Consider the following 24229-nt stretch of genomic DNA (forward strand, 5'->3'; position numbering starts at 1 on the left):
ACACACACACACACAATGAAATGTAGATGATTCAGCAGGAATAAGAACTTCCACATTTCAAAAAAGGAAAAATGAACTTATAATTGGTCTTTTTAAAATGCCTAACTAACAAGTGTAACAAAAGTGTAGACATCTGAGGAAATTGAAAGTGATCGCAGTCAACTTTTCTCTAGCACAGATGAATGATTTATTTATGATACTGGGTCTCTTGAGTTACCTTGGATAAATGGTCTTCACAGAACATTTATATTCTCATTTGAAAGCCTCCCTAAACTGGATGAAACTGGAAGGCTTTTTATTTTGATCCATCACGGATCCCAGAACAGAAAACAGTTTTGGTGAACAAGGGGAGGAAATGGCAGGGAAGGGGTGGGGAAGCTCCAAATGGGGGTTGGGGAATTAAGCGAGGAGCCTGTCTTCTGCTGAGCTGCTCCTAAAGTCTCTGCCCAGTGAGGGGAGCAGGTCCTACCATCTGTCAAAGTGTCTCGTGGCTTCAGGGGGAACATGGGTGCCCCCGGTGAGCCTCACAGAGCGGAATATCAGGAATGGAGGCCAAGTCCTGCCATGGGGCTTTATAGCAATTTGACTGGTTTTCTAGTAAATATGGGAGAATTTGTATGTGCAAAGGACCGTAATTCCTCTCCTGTTTGTACACCTGTGTGCTGGAATCCTCCTGGCAGCCCCCTGAGGAGCCATTTCCGCTCTCCGGCCATTTTCAGTGCCTGGGGCTGACCTTGCAGGTGGCATACCCATGGCTCCCTACTGTTCGCAGTCGGATTCCTGGTGGAAGCTCAGGAGAGAGAACTTGGGCACTGGTGCTGCACACCTTCTTGACCACGGCCTCCCTTCTCTGTGCCTGTGTCTCTGTGGCCTCAGCCTCGGCCATGTTGTTGGTTTCTGCACACCCGTCCCTCGCTTGCTCTCATAACCGTCAGCACAAGTCTGAGAGGTAGGTGTTATCCGTAGCCCCATTTTACCGGCGAGGAGTGAAGCACAGGGTACTAAGTGACTTGCTCCAAGTCATAGAATAATCTCAGGAGCTGGGCTTCAAACTCGAGCTGACTGACATCAGAGTCTGGGCTTCAAACTCGAGCTGACTGACATCAGAGTCCCTGATCTTTTGCTCAGAACACGTTCGAAATGCTTAAGTAAATAATGAGAGAGCCACGTCGTAGACCCTGGGGGATATGACGATGAAAACGTTCTTGTCATTTTGGGGTAGGGCACAGTGTACGCATGGCAGTGCTGAGAGCTGTGTCCTGTGTCAGAGTGCAAAGGGCATCAGAGTGGCTTGGGCTCATGGCAGGAAGTCTTGTTCCTACAAGGGCACAGGCAGGGGGCAAGTCAAGAAGGGGGAGGAATCCGATGGGCAGCAGGAACAGGGGAGCTAGCCACCATGTGTCAGAGGCCTGGAAATGTGTGGGTGAGCGTCAGGAGGTCGTACGAGGAGGTTGGAGTCAGATTTTGAAAGGCAGTGCTGGGAAGTCTAGTCTCTATCTTAAAGACATTAGGGGACTAACGAGATTCTTGCATCAGGGAAGCACCATAATTAGATTTCTATTTGAGAAAGATTCTCTTCACAGAATGAGTGGGGACCGATGGCGGAAAGGCTGGTTAGGAGGATGATGGTGGAGATCCAGGGAAGCCATTCTGTGGGCCTGTGGCAGAAAAGTGGATTAACTGGAGGTGGCAGAGTTTAGTGGGGTCTAAGGGGCAGGAGGAGTTCAGGGAGACTTGGACATGTAGCCTTCAGGGTCTGCGTCCCATTCTTCTGGTGTCATTAGAGGTCAACCTTATATTTCGTATGTATATGAAAAAAAAATATTTTTGGTGAGAACATTTAAGTGCTACTATATTAGCAAATTTCAACGACATAATAGAGTGTTATCAACTATATCAGCCTTTTAAGATGGAACTGACTTTTGAAAACAGCCAGAACTCCAACTGGGTGAAAAAGGCAGGTAATGAGATAGGCAATGTATTTTTGTTTGACATTTATTTAAAAAAGTAGAAGAACTTCACAAGCTGATACCAAAAGTAAGAAACGGGCAACATATTTAAATTCAGAACAAGATAGTTTTCAAGGTAAATTTTTAGGAGAAGATGATTCTTAAGGGTAAATTTAAAATGTTTTGAGGAATGGTATTATTTTACAAGGATATAGTCTCTTAAGTATTAAGAAAAACTTTAGGGGGGGGCACCTGGGTGGCTCAGTCGGTTAAGCACCGATGCTTGATTTTGGCTGAGGTCATGATCTCAGGGTCGAGACATTGAGCCCTGTGTCGGGCTCTACGCTCAGTGGGGAGTCTGCTTGAGACTCTCTCTCCCTCTCCCTCGGCCCCTCCCTCCCCTCTCTCTCACAAATAAATAAATAAATCTTAAAAAAAAAAAAAAAAGAAAAACTTTAGGAAAAAAAGGGTTTTTAACAAAATATACCAGAGTTTAAACATTACATATTGTCATTATTCATCAAAATTACATTGAAATTCAGTTTCAAGATGAAAAAGATCTGTCACAGAAAACAACCAGTTACTGAGTTGTTTATTTTTTTAATTTATGGTTAAAATATGGTGTTTTCAATTATAAAATGGAATTAGATACCATATTTACAATTCGACAGAAGCATTTTCCAGGGCATCTGTGCTCAAACCTTAGTGTACTTGTTAAAATGCAGATTGTTATTGCACCTCAGAGATTCTAACTCATGAGGCAGGTGAGGACCTGAAGCCAGCATTCTTTACAGTGGCCCCCAGATGATTCGCAAGTACTTTGAGACACGTACTGAGAACTGTTTACCCAGGAAAAACGAACAGGCAGGAAGAATTGTGTGGTCATCCCATTTCTGTGTGGAAAACGATCCCTACCAATTCCAGGCTGCTGACAGAAACGCGTTTCGTAGGCAAGGCAACAGCTTGGCCTCCTTCTTCTTTATCCAAGTTCCATGTCAGAGAGCAGACTGCCAATTTACTACTTTTGAATATATTCCCAAAAATTATCATGAGCAAGAGATTTGCCTTTTCATAGCAAAAGTAGGCACAAAGGTCCAACAATACCTGTATACAGCAGAAAGAAAATATGAGGGAAGTAGTGCTGTGTTGGGGAAGGTGCTTGGAGGCAGTACTCACAGGGCTCGGAGACCAAGCAGCTGCTGGAATGTGTCAACTTTAATTTCATAGATTTCATTATGTCGCAGGTCTCTGAAACGACAGAGTTCCAAAGATTGATTTCAAAGTCACTGGTTTCAAAGATTAGTCTTCAGAGAACTTGTACAGAGGGATGACCTGTCCCCAATCAAAGGAACACATGAAGTGTGACTATCAAGTGACCGATTTAAAAATTTTTGTTTTGCTTAAAGAAGAACATTCCAGTTTATACACGTAGGTGTTGCCTCTCTTACGAAGCGATGAGTTCTTTTGGGTGGGCAAAAAATGCCAGCCTCGTTCAATCACTTGGTGCCTGGCTCTGCCTTCTGAGCCCTTCTAGAATTCTTGGAAGGTCTTCAAGAGCATCAAACCATTACCTTTTAAAGACAGATTTGCCTTTCTTTTTCTCTCTTAATCGCCCAAAGGCATTCAGAGAAAAACGAAATGGGAGAAGATAGATGGTTAATATCTTTTTGATCGAAACCTAAGTATGACTTTAAAGCAATAAGGCTCATGTTTTGTGGAGGCAATTTTAAGAAAGGAATGTTAAAATGTTTCCTGCCTAAGAAGCATCAGTGGCATCTCGAATATGACGAATAGGACACCTCCTCTAAAGATGGCTGTTGTGAAACAAACACCCAACGAACCCAAGTCCCTCCCATATTTCCAAATAATACCGCTCATTGGATATGTAAGCTTAGAAAAATCCCAAAGCTCCAATAGCACCAGAGTTCTATTATAACACCAAGCTTGGGGTGGAAAGAGCATAATAAATGCTTTACTTACAGTACAATGCATGGTAAAATAATATTATCTATGTTTCCCAACTTAATAGCCATCCTACACAGTCACACCTTGTGTGTATGAGAAGGGAAAGCACCAAATGTCTCCCTAGTGAAATCACGGGGCAAGCAAACCAATGACCCCTGGATATGTGAGTTTTGGCTCTTGTTTTTTGTTAAGTGACTTAGAGACTCTTATAGACATACATTTTCTGAAGCTTTTGGCAGACTGAGAAACTGGGTAAATCTTCTAGCAGGTTGTAAGATAGATCTCTGGAAAACAGAAGGTACAAAAGGGAAAATCTGTTACATATTAATCCTAAGGAAACATGCTTTGCTCTCCTTTCCCTTCCAAGATGATATATCTTCCAAAGGCAGACTCTGAATGTTTCCCCAGCCCTGACATGGAGCAGGTAGTCATAGGCATTATTGGATTAAGCACAGATCCAAATGTTTACTGAAATGTAGCTGTTGTACTTCTTTAATTGATTTAAATAATTTACTTAACGAATTTATTTATATTTTGTTAGTGATGATCTACAATGTTCTAGCTATTATCTTACTGAAATGAGTAAAAATTAAATTAAATAATTGTGCCTCTCTAAGAGCTGCTATATCTCTACAGCTAAGAGAGTCATTGTTGGTTCTTTTCTAATCAACTAAAAAAAAAAAAAACCAACAACACTTCAAAACATAGCACTAACTTTGAAATCAATCACTGCAAGGGGGAAAAAAATCTAAGAAAGTCTTCAGCCAAAACTCAACAAATTACAGAATAACAAAAACATCTGGACATATTTATAGTATAATGTAACTAATCTAAAGCAAGCCATGGTAATTTGCAGAAAGCTTAAAAAAAAGAAAGCTGGTAGATAAAGTAACATAGATACTTAAAAAAAATCTTGTCTCATGTTTAAAAAGTTATCAGTTAATCAACTAACACACTTTCATGCCTGATTCTAATTCTTAAAACCAGATCACCACTACGCAACTGAAAAATCCATACTGTTTTCTAAGAGGCTTTTAAATTATTTTGTTCTTGTAATTGAGCACTCCATTCTACATTTACTGAATGAATGGAATTTATATAGAAAGACAGTTCATTTACTACACATAAATAACGCAGATGAAGCTGTTTGCAAACACAAATTTGTAGTTTATACTAGAGGTTTGAAAGACCAAACCAAACAAAAAACTGAAAAAACCCCAAACCATACCCCACACCAAGTACTTACTAAATACACCTGGTCAACAAAATGGTGTATATTTTTAAAAAATAGTGACTGTGATAAAATGGACATACATATCATCACAGCTGATAGTAATTTGGTTCACTCGTTTTCACAGACTGCAAGGCGACAAATCCTTCCTGTGTACCAGGTAGAGGATACAGAAAACCTTCTTCGACAGAAAGACATAGTGTCACCTTCTGCCTACTTTCTACCTAATGATTTTCATGGCTAATACTCATCAAGCGCTTCTTAAATATAGACACCATGTTTACAGCTGTTACCTAAATTGTTTCATTTAATCCTTGTGGTCACCTTATGAGGAAGACACTGATTATCACCATACAATGTGAAATAATTTGCCTAAGATCACCAGCTACTTAGTGGGGAAAGCCCCACACAGTCAAGTGATTCCCAGGGAGGTGAAGAGACTTGGGGACAATTTCAACAGTGACGTTTCCTCATGTAACAGGCACTCAGTGGATGATTTAGTCAGAGGAGGAGAGCTCGCAGATCTGTGCTTCCGGAACATAAAGTAGATTGTAGTAGAGGTCAGGACCCTGAGTTCTACTCTCAACTTCAACAGATTCTTCAACTTGATCGAAACACTGGCCAAAGCATTAGGCCTTTTTTCCGTTCTCTCCTTTAAGGAGGAGATACCCGTTCTGCTGATCTTGCAGGGTGTTGTGAAGAACAAATCAAAATTACAGGTTGAAGTGCTTTGAAACTGACAAGCTCCTGTGGTTAGTGTATTTGTGTTCTTTCAGACCTTTCAAGTTTCAAATGGAGGAAAGAAGAGCTTGAAGAAAGAATAATGGTCTAAGGGAAGTGAGAAAGAAGTTGGTAAGAGCTAACACTGCCTGAGAGTTTACAATGTTCCAGGTGCGGGTATAAGCGTTTGACATGTAGTAACTCACTTAATCCTCATGAGGATCCTCTGGAGGAAGTGGCTGTTTCTCTATTTTATAGATTGGGAGATGGAGCCCCAGAAGGGATAAATAACTTGCTCAAGAAATCTTGCTGGTATATAGGGAGACTGGATTTGAACCAGAAAAACAGACCCAGAGCCTTTGCTCTTAACCAGTTTGCCAGTCAACCTCCATTTATGCAGTTCTAGCCCTGGGTGGTTTGCCATTTGCGATGTGACGTAGTGGAGACAGAGGCAGTTTAAATAGAGGCTTCTTACGTACTAGTTACAGCGCGTGAAATCCTAGTCATGTCATCAGGCCAGTTTCCTCGAGAAATGAAGATAATTACACCGGGGTGTGGTAGGCGGAATTCTAAGATGGCCCCTGAGATTTCCACCACCTGGTATACACGCACTTTCTCCTGCTTATCCAATCAAACTGCCTGTATTTGAATGTGGACTCTGCTACTTTCCTGCAGTGTGACTTCAACAAATGTACTTCACTTCCCTAATTCTCAGTTTCCTTGTCTGTTTCTGCACCTCAGAGGGCGATGTGGGGTGAAGAAGCAGACTTACTCCATATTCCCTCCCTCTATACATGAATGACTGACTCCAAGACTGTCCCATGGTGTTCATGCAACCCCATATCACTGAACAACGGAAGTCTGAAGTGGTTAGGGGGCCGGGCCTGGGGGAAGGCAGCATCATTGTGGCAGACATTCCCATTCTTCCACTTAACATTTGTAGTTCTGCTACAAGGTGAAGCCTGTGGTGGAATGACAGGCATTCAACTGACACAGATGTCTCCCGTGTGAGAACAGAGCCATGACGGGAGACTAAGGGTCCATTCATTAAGTCTCCACAATGCATGAGAGGATGATAATAGGGTTGGGAGTTGAGGGAAAAGGTTGAAAATGGAAGGTCAAAACAAGGCTCTTCAGATTCCTATAAACTACTTTTCAGTAAGGGAAAGGCGGAGAAAAAAAAAAAGCTCCGAGTCACCAGAAATCACATATGCAAGCTGTTTAACCACTTGTTGGCAACATTACAACATGGCCCCCACAACTATACGGGAAGAATGTTTGGTCGCCTTTATTAAGGTTTGTATGGGTCTGATAACTTAATTTTTAATTTTGGCATCCATATTGGGGTTTTGATCCATTATGTAATTTTTTTCTGTTCTGCACAGCCTCGAGAGGGGGAAATGAAGTTATGTAGGCTTGTTCATAGCCCTTTTCTGACAGGAAACGTGTGCCAGCTGAAACTCTAATGGGAGACTGATGGGACCTTGGGAACCAAGGGTGTGCCACCACCATTACCGGGGTCACATCAGAGAGCCACTTCCTCGGCCCACAGGGGCGAGGGAGCACCAACCTCCTGGAGCCCTCAAGGAAAGAACTTTCTCCCCTTTTCAAGGATTATTGAAAGAGCGCCTGCCATTTCACTCCTAAATGGAAGTTGCCTGTTTACACAATGTCACTGCCTTCCTGATACGCACAGCACTTGCAGATTAGGTAACTGATCACAGGCGGTTTGAGGAAGAGATGAGATCTGGGCTCCAGTTAAAGTCCTGTTGAAACACAAACCAGACATAATTCTTTTATTCAGGCATCGCACAGTGACATATTTTTATTCACTGACTTTAAGATTGGTCAGGCTTCAAGGGCAGTGCATGTTCTGGGCAAAGTCAAGAGCCTATTCAAGTACTTACAGACTCTCCAGGCTCGCAGTTCCAGTTAAATCAGGAAATTCAGTTATTTGTGAGGCGCCATTCAGAGTCCTAGAAGGAGGGGTACATGAGTACTATTGGAAGAAGATTCCAGAAAGGGGTAATTTTAGTGCCATTTTCAAAGCACTTTAACTTAAAATATTCACTTGGTTTTTACAGTACCCCTGCAAGGGGAAAGCGATCTGTAAGAGAAAAACCTACAGCGTTCTTAGTTCAGGTAAATGTTGAAAAGCGGATCTTCCAACAAGCTGGATGGGGTTGTCATAGAAATGTCTGAAAAAAATCCAAACACCAATGTCTTAGTATAAAAGTTGAACGACAAATGAATACCTGTTCAAAATTTTGACGAATATATTAAATGTATGTAATCTTGATTGTACTATATTGTATAACATTCCTGGTTACTTGGTAAAACACAAGTGTTTTAACTCATGAGGAGACTTTTTTTTTAAGAATTTATTTATTTATTTGACAGAGAGAGTGAGAGAGCACAAGCAGGGGGGGGCGGCAGGCAGAGGGAGAAGCAGGCTCCCCGCTGAGCAGGGAGCCTGACGTGGGACTCGGACCCGGGGACTCCGGGATCATGACCTGAGCCGAAGGCAGATGCCCAACCGACTGAGCCACCCAGGCATCCCATGAGGAGATTTTTGGTAAGAAATCCATACTATATAAAAATGAAAGTTTCTGACAGCAAGGCAGATATAAGTGATAGGTACTAAGGAGAAAAGCAAGTGAACAGACTGCAGGTATACCTAAAAATCTTCCCCTGCCTCCAACATCTGTGGCATATCCGTTAAGTGGCAAAAAGGTAATTCAAAGTGCTGGCAATTGTATCATTAAATAAAGAAAGATGCATTTCTACAGATTCACATGAAGGTTAGATCCTCGGGTCAAATCTTATCATAACATACACAAAGGACTCTTCAAAGTATTTGAGAGGAAATTTGCTCTTCTGCTTTTTTGGCAACATTAGATTTCTAAAAAATTAATTACTGCTTTAAAAGGTGAGGCATTATTAGAACTTAAATATTTTGTTTTACAGATGTTTTCAGTAATGGTATTTGAACTGTCTGGTCAATGAAGCCCTACAAATAGGTCTTAGTGGAGAAGATATCCTAGTTCAATGAAATTCAACAAATATTTATTGGTGTCTACTGTGCTCAATGTATGGGGGAATTTACAGACTGAGTCATTAAGGAAAGCCATCATTAAGTATCTACCATTTGCCTGACATTATGCTAGATTCTGGGAGTTTGAAGAAGATGGCTAAAATGTTCTTGCCCTAAAGAAGCTTGGAATCAGTTGGGATAGAACAAATAAGTAGCAGCATAACACTTTCTGGTTGATGAAGCACTTTCACGTATATAGTTCAATTGATCCACTCAACAACTTTATAAGATCCAGAGCACAGATGCTTAGATATTATTTATTTCATTTATGGAGGAGGAAACTAAGGCTCAGATACTTTGGCAAGTTCAGTACCTCCCAGAGCTTTACTTTTCTCATTTGTTAAACTGGGATAATAAATCTGAGTTGTAGGGTTTGTGTAGAGATTAAAAGAGCTCATGCTTGTGTAACATCTGGCGGACCTGGGTTAGTTGTCACCCAACAAACCTACATCCCCTTTTGTCCTCCTGCCCTCTTCCCTTGGATTAGATCATTGATAAGAGAAAAAGCTAGAGCTAGAATATAGGTCTTATGATTAAAAAATGGAATTTTTCTGGGCGCCTGGGTGGCTCAGTCGGTTAAGCGACTGCCTTTGGCTCAGGTCATGATCCTGGAGTCCCGGGATCGAGTCCCGCATCGGGCTCCCTGCTCAGCGGGGAGTCTGCTTCTCCCTCTGACCCTCTTCCCTCTCGTACCCTCTCTCTCTCATTCTCTCTCTCTCAAATAAGTAAATAAAATCTTAAAAAAAAAAGGAATTTTTCTCATAATATCACACTGTCCCTTATCTGTATCATATGCTCGTATGTATATAATTATGGTCACATACATATATGTACGTATGTACACTGGGCAGTTATGAATGAATACCCATGCTTATATACGTAAGTTGCACAAATAAGGAGTTATAGGGTTCTCAGGAAGGAGTTTTCTTGTGAGAGCAAGAAAAACTTCATGTAATGTCATTTGAAACGGGCCCTGGGAGACAGAATGTCAATAAGCATGGCGAGGGGATGGACTCATAGGAGCAAGGAAATAAAGAGTTTTGTTCTATGGATACAGCTTTGTCGATCTCGGTTATGCCATCGGGTAATTGAGGAGAGCTGTGGAGAGCTGGTCAGGCGATGAGACAAGAGACGGTCCTGAATCTCCGGATGTTCCACAGTAAGAGGGTGACAAGATGGATGCTGTGCCTCCATCCTCCCGTGCTGGAGGCAGGGGGATGAGCCTTAGATCGGCAAGAACGTTGAGATGGTGGCTAGCAGAGGCTGGTGGCAGTGGGTCTGAGAGGTTACGCAGAGGATGGGGACCTCAGAGGGAGAAATGGAGACCGCATAGCCAATGGGACAGGGAAGCATTCACAGAAACTGGGAATTGGGGATCTGCCAGGGGGTGGCAGTGACTGACGAGAGAGAAACAGGCAGAAGCAAGGTGAGGAGAGTTTCAGAGAGAAAATAGTGAATGCCATAAAATACTGGATAGAAGCACTAATAAATTTTGGGGGCTGTTAGTCCTTTCTCAAGTGGTATTAGCATATCAAAAGAGTGATTAAAAAACAAACAAAACTCAGTCTTGTGGCGCTAAGGAAAAAGAAGCAAAGGCAATGAAATTTGCCAACTTTTAATATGTAAATACTCTCTAATGAGGCCTAATGTTTATTGGCAATAAACTTTAAAACCCTCAGTTTGCCAACATACTGTCAGACTATTTCAGAAACGATGAATGGGATTTAATTTTTTTTTTCACTTGTCAGGGCTAATTGGGATTCCAGCTCATTTGTGACAGATACTACACGGTTCCAGAAAGCCTCTTAATCAAATTGGCACAGGATGAATAACTGCCAAGAAATGCCCCTAGAGTCATGTTCAACAGTTGTCCTTTCTCTCCTCCTGCTGATTCGAGACACCTCCGGCATGATCTCAGGCCAGTACTATGCCCCAGTTTGCCAGGTCTTTTAACGAAGAACCATCCTAACACCTGTTTTCATCTTCCCGTGCATCTACACGTGATTGATCTTCTGTCTGTGCTAAATGTGAAACATATAACTAATTAACTATATGCTGTAGTTGTAACTCTATTTTGTGCTTTTATGGTATATAAACCCTCATATACATCTTTTTAGAATATATTCACCTTTCTAGAATTACAACCGAGCTTGTAATTGTATAAATGTGACTCGATGCTTGGGCTTGATAACAAATAGATACAGAAACCTCGCATAAAACAGTATCCCCCCAATGCCCACAATCAATGGAGTCTATTGCTGTAAAGGACTCCTATTATAATAATTTATAGGGGCACCTGGGTGGCACAGTCAGTTCAGCATCTGACTCTTAGATTCAGCTCAGGTTGTGATCTCAGGGTCTTGAGATCAAGCCCTTTATCAGGCTCTGCACTCAGCGCGGAGTCTGCTTGAGTTCCTCTCTCCCTCTTCCTTTGCCCCTCTCCCCCTGCATGAGCACTCTGTCTCTCACTGAAATAAATAAATCTTAAAAAAAAAATTTGTATTTCTAGTATACCTGGGTTTAAGTTCTGAATGACTAGGTGACCTTGATAATGATTCTCTAAAAATCAGTTTTATTCCTTAGAAAATAGAGATAAGTGAAAGTATGTCACAAGATTACTGTGAAGTGAGTCAAGGCCTCTGAAGATATGAAGCATAATGCAATGCACACCTGAGGTCCTAGAAAAAAAGAATCTTTTAGGTTATTTCAGCATTCAGCTGAAACCTGGCAAAACATCTCTACAGATGCTTCTCTGTAAAGAATCTTATATTGACAAAGACAAAACTTGGGAATATATAGGACATTCATTTTATTATATTTAAAATTGCAATATGTATTATATCTCAGGATGGAAAAATCAAAAAGAACTACGGCCACTTACATTGTAATAAGAGAAGGATTGCCTACAAATGCTTTCTCGGGTATTGACTTGATATTGTTGCTGTGAAATCCTCTAGAAAGAGAGGGAAACATTTCTTTAAGAAAATAACCTGTAGGGTAACATTATATAATAGTACTCTCTTCCTGTGGCAGTGATCAGCGTCTTTGATAGCTAGAGGATAAGGTTAAATTCCTCTATGCATTTTGAAGCTTATGTGCTCTCTAGGAGAAAAAGAAATCACAAGCTGTCCTCTTGAAAGAGGAATAAAGAAATCGAAAAGAACAGTTGTGCTTTACGGAAGCTTACAACCTAATGTTATAAAAAGAAAATCCATCTGTTCATATCCAGTAGAAAACCACTGTATAACAACCAGACACAGAGGGAACCATCTTTGGAGAGAGGATTATGATCACTTCTCCTGACCCCGTTTGAAGCGAGGAGAAGAGAAAATTGACTTAAGCTGCTGTGAAGTAGAGATTTAAGTAAGCTCCTTATGAGGACAAGATTTCCTGAGCTGAAGGAAGGTACTCAGTGAGTCTGTAATAACAAACCGATTCTCCTCTGCCGGGTGCTAGTGTTGTCTGAATGGCAGAGGGGCAGAGTCAATGCTCTTTGGGTTCCACGGGCCGGCGACTGGCTGAGGCACCTTTGGGCTGCCTGACCATAGACCATGAGGATTTCCCAGTTGAGCCACACGTGGGGGCTCCTGAGGGAGAACCCTCCTAAAGTCTTTTGCTTCCAAACAAGCCCTGTTGTCTACCTCCTTTAGCTGTGTCTCTCATTTCTCTTGGCCAAGAGAATAAGCTCTACGTTTATTTTCCTTTCCAAGTCTTGGAACATTCCTTACATACATTATTCATATTTTTAGGTACAAAGAAAAGCTAATTGAATTATAGCATATAAAAGACAATGGATGCAACCTAAGAACTGAAAGTCAGCTTTACTTTAGTAAAATGGTGGGTTTTTAAAAATTAAATATGATTCATGAAGTATTTGAAGAATATGAGATGATGTATGTGAAAACATCTAGCACGGTACTAGGCACATGCATTTTGTTTCTCTAATCCTAGACTTAAATGACCTAGAAAAGTTTGTTCTTCAAAATGCTCAGCAAATAACTGAATTCCGTGACAATTCTCTATAAATGTATGAAGTGTGTAGATGTTGGGGGAATATAGCTTAGGAAAAGAGAACTTAGAGAACTATGTATATTTTTTCTAATATACATATTTTAGAGAAATCCATTCTAAATTTAAAAAAGATTATCTAATGTTTGCTGGAGATAGACTAAATGAAAATATGTTTCAAGTGTACTTAGCCATTATTTATACAAACTTTTAAAATTTTCTAGTCAGTCATACTAGGTACAATAGTCAAATATATTTTAAAGTGAATTCACAAAGAAGAGAGTTCTCCCATTAAATTTGTCCTAAATACTTACAGTTCTTTAAGGTTGGAGAGTGTCCTGATGGCAGTGGGGAATTCATCAAGATTATTATAATTTAAATCTCTGAAAAGAAGTAAATAGTATTTTCAGTTTTTTATTTGAAAATTCCTATATACATTTACAGAGAAAGTGAACACCCTATTGCAATGGGCCAGGATCACTGATCAAAATCCTCCTTCCTTCTCTTCATGGAGAGAGATATTCTTGGCTTGCTGTCCACCATCATTCCACCAGTCTCTGCATTAACGTGGTCATTAGACTGCTCGTGAGAAATGTCAGAGTCAAGTCTCAATGGCACTGAGGTATTTAAAAACGGGGGGGGGGGTGGCGGTACATACAGCCGTGTTAATGTCCAACTAGGTTGTTGGTGGCTTGACCATGTAGCTCTTCACCTGAACCTGGCTCACCATGCTGTCAGCTGGTGTGTGTGTTCCTCCTGGCTCCTGAATCACATCTCCTCTCTTGTTCCCACCTTCACACTCTGATGTTTCCTTCTGCTTTTCAGAGTCTCGCCTGAGAGGACATGTTGGAGAGTTGCTTCATCCCTGACTCCTGTAGAGTGCCTGTGATTCTCCCAGCCTGAGGTCCAGGATGACAGTCTGCTTCTGGAGAGGTGTATGTGGTTCGGGCACTCTCAGGAAGGGCCTCAGGTCTAGAATCTCTTCAGGGTCACAAATAAAGACTCAGACCAGAAGTATGTTTTGCCCGGTCTGTGAGGCAAAGCTCTACATTATCCTTCATGCCCAGAGATGGCATGGCCAAACAATTTCAACTCATTAATTTCTCTATCTGTTATGACACAAATGCCTTTTCAATTCCATTACTCAGACTAACTCCACCTTATATCTACAACTTCGTATGAAAAAGTAATTGCCTCCTAGTCTCGGGCAATGGCAGATTTCCCAGATGACGCAGAAAACTCTTTTGGTCAGGCAATCAGATGTGGTTAGATCTTCCTCTATGGAGAAGACTGCTTTTTAATTTTGAGAGAGATAATTTGACCGAGTTAAACATGAATCAAGATTCCTACTTGTCTGGCACAAACCATCCTTAAGCTATACTGCAGGCAGGAAACTCATGTCTTTTGTGGACATAAATTTTCTTCCTGTTTGTAAATCTCTCCAGATGCTCTGTTTTGATTAAATGGAGGATTGGGTCCTTATAAATTACTTGGGTTTCTAGTGAGGCAGAGGAAGAGGTTGGGAGTAACCAATTTACTGATCCTCTGTAGCCCTGGGCAAGGCGAAAGGAGGGTGGGGGACAATGAGACTCATATGAATTTGCCCTAAAATATTTGACTCTATGGTATTTACATGAAATCCTGGGTTCTCATCTCAAACATGGGGTGGGGGGGAAAGAAAGCCTATTTATGGAAATACCCGTCAAAGCCAATATTGTTTTTTTTTTTTAAATTTTATTTATTTATTTGACAGAGAGAGAGATAGCTAGAGCAGGAACACAAGCAGAGGGAGTGGGAGAGGGAGAGGCAGGCTTCCCGCCGAGCAGGGAGCCCGATGTGGGACTCGATCCCCGAACCCCGGGATCATGACCTGAGCCGAAGGCAGACGCTTAACGACTGAGCCACCCAGGCGCCCTACCAATATTGTTTTTTGTTCCTCTTGTGTTGGAAAGGACTGGAAGGTGCTTTCCATTACTAAGATCCCAAGCCCAGCCCTGTGTAGATAAGGGAGAAGTTCTAATTTTTCCAAGCACCTCATAAGAATGGTTTGCCTGTGCCTTTAAGTTGACTTCAAAGTTCTGCCTGGAGGGGTTCATCTTTGGCATCTCCTTATGAGGATGATGCCTCCCTTCTACGAGGAAACACAGAGTGACGTAAGTAACCCAGGAGGGAGAGCTGGGAGCGCTCACTGACCTGAGCCACCAACAACAGATGGCCCATCAGGAAATCGTCAGACCCAGACCCGATTAGAGGCTAAACTGACCAAGTACAAATGCTAAGCTCTGGATGCAGATGAATAATGGGCTCCAAGGCCACGAGAGAGGTGGTCTTTGGTCTCTCCTTTTGCAGGCCGGGTCAGTCATCACTGTAGATGTAGTGGCCCTGGGGGTTTACTGTACCTGAGTATTAGAAATATGGGGGTGAGGAGGGCAAAACTGGAATCACCCCCCTCCAGAACACTCAGGACCCCCAAAGCCTGTCACCTCACCCTCATTATACCTCTCACTCCGCTAGGGCAGTGAAGAGCAGCTCCTCCCCTGAAACGGCTGGGGCCTGGGGAGGCCCGCGAGAACATGTGAACTCTTACCGTCATGGCTCTGGGAAAGGCTCTAGGCGGTCAGCTGGCTGGACTCTATTTTTATTATAGGTACCAATTCAGATCTGAGCTTTTGACTTATTCTTTGGAAGTAGTGTATGCTGGTAAACATGGATTTCAGAGTTAAACTCGAGAAGAAGCAAATCCCAGCTATGCTACTGCCTAGATATGTCATGTTGTTAAAATAACTTAAACCTGACTAGAGCTTACAGTGGGATGCTGATAGCCACTCTCATAGGATGGGTTGTGGGATCAACTGAAACCACATATGCCGAATGGTGCAGTATTTGGACAGAGATATACGCAACAAATGGCAACTATTATTACTTTTTACTCTTTTGAATCACTTTGTTGTTTGCTAATGGAACTCCTGTTCATCTCAGATTGGAAAGTCCAGCATTTGTCTGGTCGGTATCCTCTCATTGGGCGGGGGCCGGGAAGGGGGGCATGCCTGGACTAGACTCATGAATAGTGAGCCTGAGTGACAGATTAGAATTGATCCTTGACACAGAGTACACATTCCTAGGCAAACAGTCGCTAAGTAGAGAACATCTCATTTAGCTTATAATCATTCTAATTTACTACCCTTGGTAGATTAAAATAAAATCTCAGTTTTACTAGCTCTGTGTGTGTGTGTGTGTGTGTGTGTGTAAGATAAAGCCACTGTAAATATCTGTTTAAAGCTCAGGCAATTAACCAAACCAAACAGCAAGTTTGACTTTAAGGCTATTTTGATTCCTTCAGAATACTCATGAAAACACTGAAAAAAGGGAAACAAATAAAAGGTCAACTCACAAAGTCTCTAGGCTGTGGAGCCCATCAAAGCATTTCTTTCCCAGGGAGTGAATTCTATTGTTATGGAGATGCCTGCAGGAGAACATTACGGACACAGTCAGGAAGGCACACTGCTCATGGAAACTTCGGCACAGCCTTCTGATTGCTTAAATCCAAAGAAACTTAGAGTAAAGAATGCGCTAGTTATATATAAGAAATTCTTTATTTAACTTTTTTTTTTCAAGGCTATATGACCCATCCACTCTTACCATAGATGATAAGATCTACCATCCAGCCACAAGTGCCTCAGGGAATGCAGAGTTTAATAGGCAGTGACAGTTTTACCCTTTGCGTTTGAGATGTCAGGGAGTATATAATAATACGGGCAACATGACTGATAAAAGTAAATTCAGGTTGTTAACATAGCTTTCGGATGTAGCATATTAAAGCAGAGATTCTGGCCATCATTGACAAATGAAGGATGGAGGGAAGGTCCTGGTGTACACGCATATTTTCCATTAAAGCTGCAGGCTTATAAATGGCTATGTTCCCAGGGTGGGACCACAGGTTAACAGGCAACAACAATTTTAGTCACAGAGAATGGTGATCAGATTTTTTTGGCTGCCCCAGGAGATTAGTTATCTTGACATAGTATTAACATGTATAATTATCATCTTTGGCTCAATGGTAAGTCAGTTAAGTCAGGGCCAATGAGAACAGCTGTGTATATAACTGAAAACTGGACCAAGTCCCAAGGGATTTTTGGAAAATGGGCTTAACGAGAAGAGGGTGATGAATAGCTGGGTCTCTGTAAATCCATTCCTTCAGGTGGAGGAAAAAATTAAAGCACACACCCAACTTCTGGCGGGTCAGCGGTATCATCTTTATATGAATGAGTCAGTATAGAAATTTGTCAATATCGCCCGAAATTTCTTATCCTTTAAACTAAGGTTTTGTTTGTTTGTTTTTATTTATTTATTTATTTATTATTTATTTATTTATCTATTTAATTTGAGAGAGATAGTGAGAGAGTGAGAGCGAGTGGTGGGGGGAGGAGAAGAAGGGGGAGGTGCGGGAGGGGGGAAGGAATCTCAAGCAGACTCTATGCAGAGTGCTGAGTGTGGAGCGGGACCTGGGGCTTGATCCCACGACCCCGAGATCATGACCTGAGCCGAAACCAAGAGTTGGTCACCCAACCAACTGAGCCAGCCAGGTACCCCAACTAAGGTGTTTATTCTAATAAATCTTGTTGGTTTCGTGTGAGATCTTTGTGACATTTATTGAAGATCTTGTACATGCAACACATGGGGGAAGGGGATTGAGGGGAACCTAAAAAGATGGATAAGATGCTGGCCAGCCCTCAAAGGAAGACAATACAAGAGAGAGACGGGTAATCAAGAAAACTGGAATAATCGAAGGCAGTGGTGGGCCCGTGGGCGGGCACGAAGCAAAGGGAGAAGTAGGGCAGAAGAAGCCTTCCTCGAGGTTCCTCGGCAGCTGATCTCCCAGCCTTTCAAGCAGCTGCTATTTTCCCTTATCAGCCTTGATTGACCATTATATTATACACATAGGGCATACAGCTACACCCTTAAAGGAGACTGATTATTTTTCAAACTATGACTTGAGAATCATTTTGGTTTACTTAAAATAATGAAATCTAGACCCATCGGGGAAAAAAAGCCACACAAACGCACAGCTCCCTGTTAATGGTTTGTCCTTACTTCTCTTCCCTTGGTAGGGGTTCAAAAAATATTTATTAAATAATAAGAAGGGCATATTTCAATTTGACCTGAATTGGAAATTATCAGAAATAAGGAATTTTTATTCGCTTCTGTCACTGGACTGACTTTGTACAGTGTGACGATTGTCTGAACAATATACACGGGCTTCCCTAAGACAGAGGTTGTAGTTTATCTTTGAATGCCTCAAAGTGCGTGGCACTTAGCAGGTGCTTGGTTGAATTCTGTAATATTCTCAAGTCATTTCAGGGAGTCCCTATTCAAGGCATGAAGGGCCAGCACTTGAAGGCCAACATGTCCTGCGGTGAAAATTTAGAAAGTGTGAAAAGAGAGAGAGAAAGAAAGTCAATAAAACTTACAGAACTACCAAGCTGGAGAGGTTTCCAAAGGCATAGTCTGGTATGTGGTGTATTTTGTTCAGGGCCAAGGTCATGGCCTGCAGTGCTGATAAACTTCTGAAAGCCTGGACGGGGACTTCTGTCAAGGAGTTGTCATCCAGCCACAAGTGCCTCAGGGAATGCAGGCCACGGAAGCAGCTCGGGGGGACGTAGCTGATGTGGTTGGCATCCAGACGCCTGCGGAAGCAAGCAGCGAGGATGGTAAAGAGGGCAAAGCCCAGGCAGGAGGTCAGCCTTGCAGGGACACTCTCAGTATGCTGAGGAACAGGTGTGAAACAGGGTTCAGGGACCTCGGGATGCCCAGGCATCTGGAACAGTTTGCTCTCGTGGGAGGCTTTCCTCACTTGCCAGTAGAACCATGGCTTCTTAGAGCCCCTCGGCTATTAAAATTCCACGGAGCTATGATTCCCTTCCAGGCTTGTGGGTAACATGCCTCCATGCACAGAAGTGGCCTCCCCTGAGGTATGAAGCCTCAGTGTGATGATCTTTCAGTTTTTCTCTCTGACACCCTTTCTCTTCCCCCTTCCCCCAAGCCAAATACATGCCTTTGCTTTCTTTTCCTTTTTTTTTAAAGATTTTATTTATTCATTTATTTATTTGAGAGAGGTACAGAGAGAGAGAAAGCACGAGTAGGGGGAGGGGCAGAGGGAGAGGGACAAGTAGCCCCCCCCCCCCCACCGCTTGCTGGGCGCAGAGTCAGTCTCGGGACTGGATCCCCAGACCTGAGATTATGACCTGAGCCGAAGTCAGATGCTTAACCCACTGAGCCACCCAGGCACCCCGCATGCCTTTGCTTTCTCTGGACTGTTCTAAATCTACAAAACCTATTATTCTACCAATTTGTTCACTGAACTCTGGGAAAAGATCTTCTTGGTATTTAAAGGAACGGAGTCATTTCTGAAGGCTGTTAGAGACACGCCTCGGGGAGAGGAGAGGCGGTCCCTCTGGTTTTCTCAGTACAGTGCTGATAAAAAGCCTAAGAACTGTGGGCTTTCTTGCACATCTGACCATGTGCATTGGGCAGGTATTTGTTTTTCCTGACATTTTAAGCGAATAACAAAATGAGCAGCTTTCCCAGCTTTTGCTTCTTTCTTCCACACACCATTTTTTTTTTTTTTAAGATTTTATTTATTTATTTGACAGAGAGACAGCGAGAGAGGGAACACAAGCAGGGGGAGTGGGAGAGGGAGAAGCAGGCCTCCTGCTGAGCAGGGAGCCCGGTGCGGGGCTCGATCCGAGGACCCTGGGATCATGACCTGAGCCAAGGCAGACACTCAATGACTGAGCCACCCAGGCGCCCCGTTTTTTTATTTTGTTTTGTTTTGTTTTAAGTGGGGAAATACATCTAAACATAGGTCTGGGTAATGAGCTGTTGCAGCTTCAGAACCAGCAGAGGGAGTGCAATGCACTTCTCTCGCCCTGTCCAAGAGAAACAGCGACTGCAATGACAACGCCGAGCTTTTCTAAGTGGAAATTGCAATCTCCTCTAAGGTGCATCAACGACAGAGCCACCAGCACCCGGCTATACTTCCAATGGCCCTCGCTCACTTTTCCAATCTGTTCTTTTTTTTTTTTTTTAAAGACTTTATTTATTTATTTGACAGAGAGAGACACAGCCTGAGAGGGAGCACAAGCAGGGGGTGTGGGAGAGGGAGAAGCAGGCTCCCCGCAGAGCAGGGAGCCCGATGCGGGACTCGATCCCAGGACCCTGGATCATGACCTGAGCTGAAGGCAGTCGCTTAACGACTGAGCCACCCAGGCGCCCTCCAATCTGTTCTTAAGGCTCACGCATTTGTCTGCATTTTCAAAGCTAGGATTAAAAAAAAGAAGAAGAAGAAGAAGAAGAGTTGCATTTTAAGCGGTCCGTGTCTTAGGAAGGATTAGAAAATCATGAGTGGATTTTGAAAAATGTTTTAGGAAGCATTGAAGACTACACAGAAGCAGGAAGCGCACCAGGGTCATGGAATAATCCCTTTCCACCCAAATTTAAACAATTTAGAAATAGAATTCTCTGTGGTAGGGAGCTAATTTCTTTGGAAAGCAGCCTCCTCACTTTTGGTCACAATGTGTCACTTCACTTGTCCTCTGGCTTCTGCTTCTATTGACTGAATGGGGACAAGTGATGCCTTCAAGGCCCCAGACCAGGTTTTGATATTAACTGAGGTAAGGTCACTTGGAATGAATTTTAAGAGTTTGGTGTCCAGGGGTGCCCACTCACAATTAAATTTCCAGTAGGGTGACGATTACTGTAGGCAGCAGAAACACAGATTCCAACTATCTCAAGGTTCTGTCAATAAACGGAACTGGAAAGGTTTAGGAAAACTCAACACTGCCCTTCCCCCTTGATGCAGTGACAACATGCTCAGCCCAGGTTCAAATAAGGTATAACTTCATCTGGGGTGAGGAGGTGATGGTTTTCTTTTGACCAGAAGTGAAGCACGTACGTAAACTCTCCTTAACGACCGCACTGATTTATTTAAATAATATGAACTTCCCCGTTTGAGGTGACATCTTGTCTGATGATTGCCAGTTGCTTATGTAATAAAACAACAAGCGGCTTCTAAGAGTCCTGAAGATGACTCATCTTAAAGTTTGGTACACACGTTGGGGTACATTTATAGAAGAGGCTCTCTCAGCGCTGAGTCAGAGGCTTGTCTTCTTCGGGACTTAAGTTCCTGCTAATGTCACTGCTGGGTCTTGAAGTGACCTTGGTCTCAGTTTTCAATGTTAATAAGCCCATTTCTCTGGAGAACTGAATTTATGAAAAAAAGTAATTTATGATTTATGATTTCGGAATCACCCCCCCCCCACCCCTGCCGGCCGCAGGAAAAAGGAATGTAATCTGCCCTCCACAATGTAATCTTAGGGCAATTTGCTGTCTGAAATGAAATGAGTAAGACAATTCTGCACAGTCCTATCCCTTCCTATCCTAATTCTCCCCGACCCCATACTCGGGTATCCTGAATGCGGCACCAACTAAACTAACTAGACTAAAACGTGTCTCTGCCTCACTAGTTTCTTCATCTAAGAAGCTCCCAATAAACCATACTTCTTCTAAACGCAGTATTTTGAAGTCCATGTCCACCTGCCTCAGTGGTCCAAACCTAATCAGAGAACGGTACATTGTTCACATTCAGAGGCATTATCTGATTTAATCTTAACAGAAGATCTGAAGGCTAAACCAGAGTGTGGAATTAATTATCCAGCCACTCATACAGGTGGTTCCCACAGAACAAGGTTAAGACTGTGGACAAGGCAGCTGGTAGGGGAAAGTTGTGCCTCTTCAGTGAGTAAACAAAGAGCTCACATTAAGTCAATCCGGTCTTTTGGGGCAGCTGGGCATTTTCTAGTCATATGCTTGGAAAATGCAATATTTAAGTAGTGGTGTGTAAGAAAAACATCACTACAGAGTACACAAAATCACATATAAAAGTGCAGTTCTAGAATATTATCAGGGACAACAAAAATAACTGTGTTATATAGTTCCACTTTTTAAGTGTTTCTTTGTTATCATTTCTATTTCATGCCAAGTCACAAAGGGTGTGTGTGTGTGTGTGTGTGTGTGTGTGCCTGCAGCTTAGAATCTGAATTAGAGCAGAGATTTGGGATGAGAAATCTCAGGTCCAAGTCAGTATACAGTAGCTGTGTGACCATGGCCAAATCAATAGACCTCAGCCTTCACACCTGTAAAATGGGGGTAACACCTCTCTATTTTATAAGATTGCTTTACGATTAAAGGAATGAATACAGCACACTATAAATCACCTTCATGATTTTACATTATTATTACTTGAGGCTGGTTAACAGTTTGTATTTTTGGGTTTTTTTGACCACGGAAACCATTCAGAAAAAAAAGAGGTAACCTCAAACTTTGCCTGAGTCAAAGGTTGGTTAAAAGGAGTACTATATTGTCGGTGAATTTTGGTTCTGAAAAATGCTACTTCTTTCATCCCTCACGGCGGAAATAATTAAGAGGTGTCTGCAATTAGACTGACTAGAAGTTACCCTTACTTTTCAGGCTTCAACATCACAATTACAGAGTGTGCATGCATGTGCGCGTGCATCTATAATCCCAAAGGGCAAAGAGTTTTGTTCCCGATTCATTACTGAATAGAACGTCTTCATTCCAAAGGCAAAGGAGAAGCAGTGACGTGGGATAGACAGCACATTCTCAGAGACAATTCCTACCGGTGATCTTGGCATGTAAGTATCTAACCCTAATGTCACAGAGGTAACACAAAGCCCGCACGCTGTTAGGGGTAGCAAAATAAAACACTAACAGTGGGAGTGGCCCCATCGTCTTTTAGACAAATAAAACCTCTTAATTATGATCTTGAAGGCATTCTAAAAAGTAATCACTAGATGGAACATGGTACCCATTTTATGCTCCTTCTGTTACTTATAACTTCTAGCAAACTGGTAGATACAGATTTTACCCTACTTTCTATGTCATACAACCACTTACATCATGGGCCTAGGGTAACTGAAAAGTGCACTGAATTAGAAAAATCAAGACACATTAAGGCAAGACCCTGTCGGCTATTAATTCTGAGATTTAGAGGCACGTGGATTAATTTCTCTGAGGGTCCATTTTCATATCGGTAAAGCAGAATCGTAACAGGTCACAGAATTGCTATGGGAATTAAATGAGAAAACATATGTGCAAGTGTTTTGTAAACAGTAAAGCATTCCACGAATGATAGGTGTTAATACCTGAGAAAAATCTTCACATTTAGGAAGTGATATCATTCCTCCCCCCTCCCCCACAAAATTTCTTTAATTTTTCCTGAAGGTTCTTTACACTTTGTCATTTCAAATCTCTCTAACGGAGACTGACATTTTTTGAGGGCGTCATATGGGCTGGCAGGACTGCTGATTTTCTCCTCACCGTAATCCTTCGTATGTCAGTTCAGTAGCTACCCTGCATGTTTTGATTAGAGTTCTAGGAAGCCTCCCATCACAGAGAAAAGAAGAAGCACACATCTTTGAGATTAGGCCAGCAGAAGTCCAAGAAGGCCCCAAAGGCTAACATGGCTGAGGAAAACTATGACATCACCTGGTGCAGGAAGAGAATTTTCATCAAGTAGAAGTCTGGGCCGTGTTACCTAGAGGACTGCCACTGGTGAGAAAGGGTTCTGTCATGACTTTGGGGTGTATGTTGGAATAACTCCCTCTCTGGAGGGAGGGCTTGGAGGACTCCATAGTTACCGAAGGGATTCTGCTGCACGAACTGTTTGGCCAACAGGACTGTCCCTCATGGACCTGGGGATGTGTCTCCTCATCACTGGGAATTTGTCAGGGCCATCCAGGTCACCCTGACAGGCTTCAATACTTTTGAGAACCCACGGTAAGCATCTAGAGTCTGGATAGCTGTGTTCAGAAGATTTCTGGGTTATCTACCTCTGAGCAATGTCCCATTCTCCTCCAAAGCATCTTCAAAATCTGCATAACATTGTTTCTCTGGGCTGGAGGGCTGTACAACCTCCTGACTGGGTATCCTGATACTAGCTGTGCTGTAGAAAGATCTCTTTGATCGCAACGTGCAGAGGGACTGGTGGGAAAGTAAGTGACCAGGGCAGTTGCAGTCAGGAGGGTGAGAAAAGACAAGAGCCTGAAAGAAGTGTGGAAATGGACAGGAAGGTCCGAAATGAGGATTGCTAAATAAGTGGGCCCGACAGAATGTGGTGACTTGTCAGCTGTGGCCACAGGGGGAGGCAAGGAACGAACAGCGACTCCATGTTCCATCCTGGGCAAC

General features: G+C 42.5%; 1 protein-coding gene across 3 annotated transcripts in view; it reads right to left on the bottom strand.

Annotated features, from left to right (window-relative positions):
- LGR5 (leucine rich repeat containing G protein-coupled receptor 5) overlaps positions 1 to 24229 on the bottom strand; it is a 126091-nt gene that overhangs the window by 8729 nt on the left and 93133 nt on the right. The window contains exons 5-13 of one of the 3 annotated variants that reach the window (XM_021678587.2): positions 18436 to 18651; positions 16359 to 16430; positions 13282 to 13350; positions 11841 to 11912; positions 7992 to 8063; positions 7773 to 7841; positions 7560 to 7631; positions 4133 to 4198; positions 3126 to 3197 (exon numbers count right to left, since the gene is read on the bottom strand). In XM_021678587.2, coding sequence (XP_021534262.1) covers positions 3126 to 3197; positions 4133 to 4198; positions 7560 to 7631; positions 7773 to 7841; positions 7992 to 8063; positions 11841 to 11912; positions 13282 to 13350; positions 16359 to 16430; positions 18436 to 18651 — 780 coding nt within the window. The remainder of the gene's footprint in view (positions 1 to 3125; positions 3198 to 4132; positions 4199 to 7559; positions 7632 to 7772; positions 7842 to 7991; positions 8064 to 11840; positions 11913 to 13281; positions 13351 to 16358; positions 16431 to 18435; positions 18652 to 24229) is intronic. The other 2 variants (XM_044914758.1, XM_044914757.1) reach the window with 2 other exon arrangements.

This window comes from Neomonachus schauinslandi, chromosome 5 (genome assembly GCF_002201575.2).
Source record: "Neomonachus schauinslandi chromosome 5, ASM220157v2, whole genome shotgun sequence".
NCBI classification, from domain to species: Eukaryota; Metazoa; Chordata; class Mammalia; order Carnivora; family Phocidae; genus Neomonachus; species Neomonachus schauinslandi.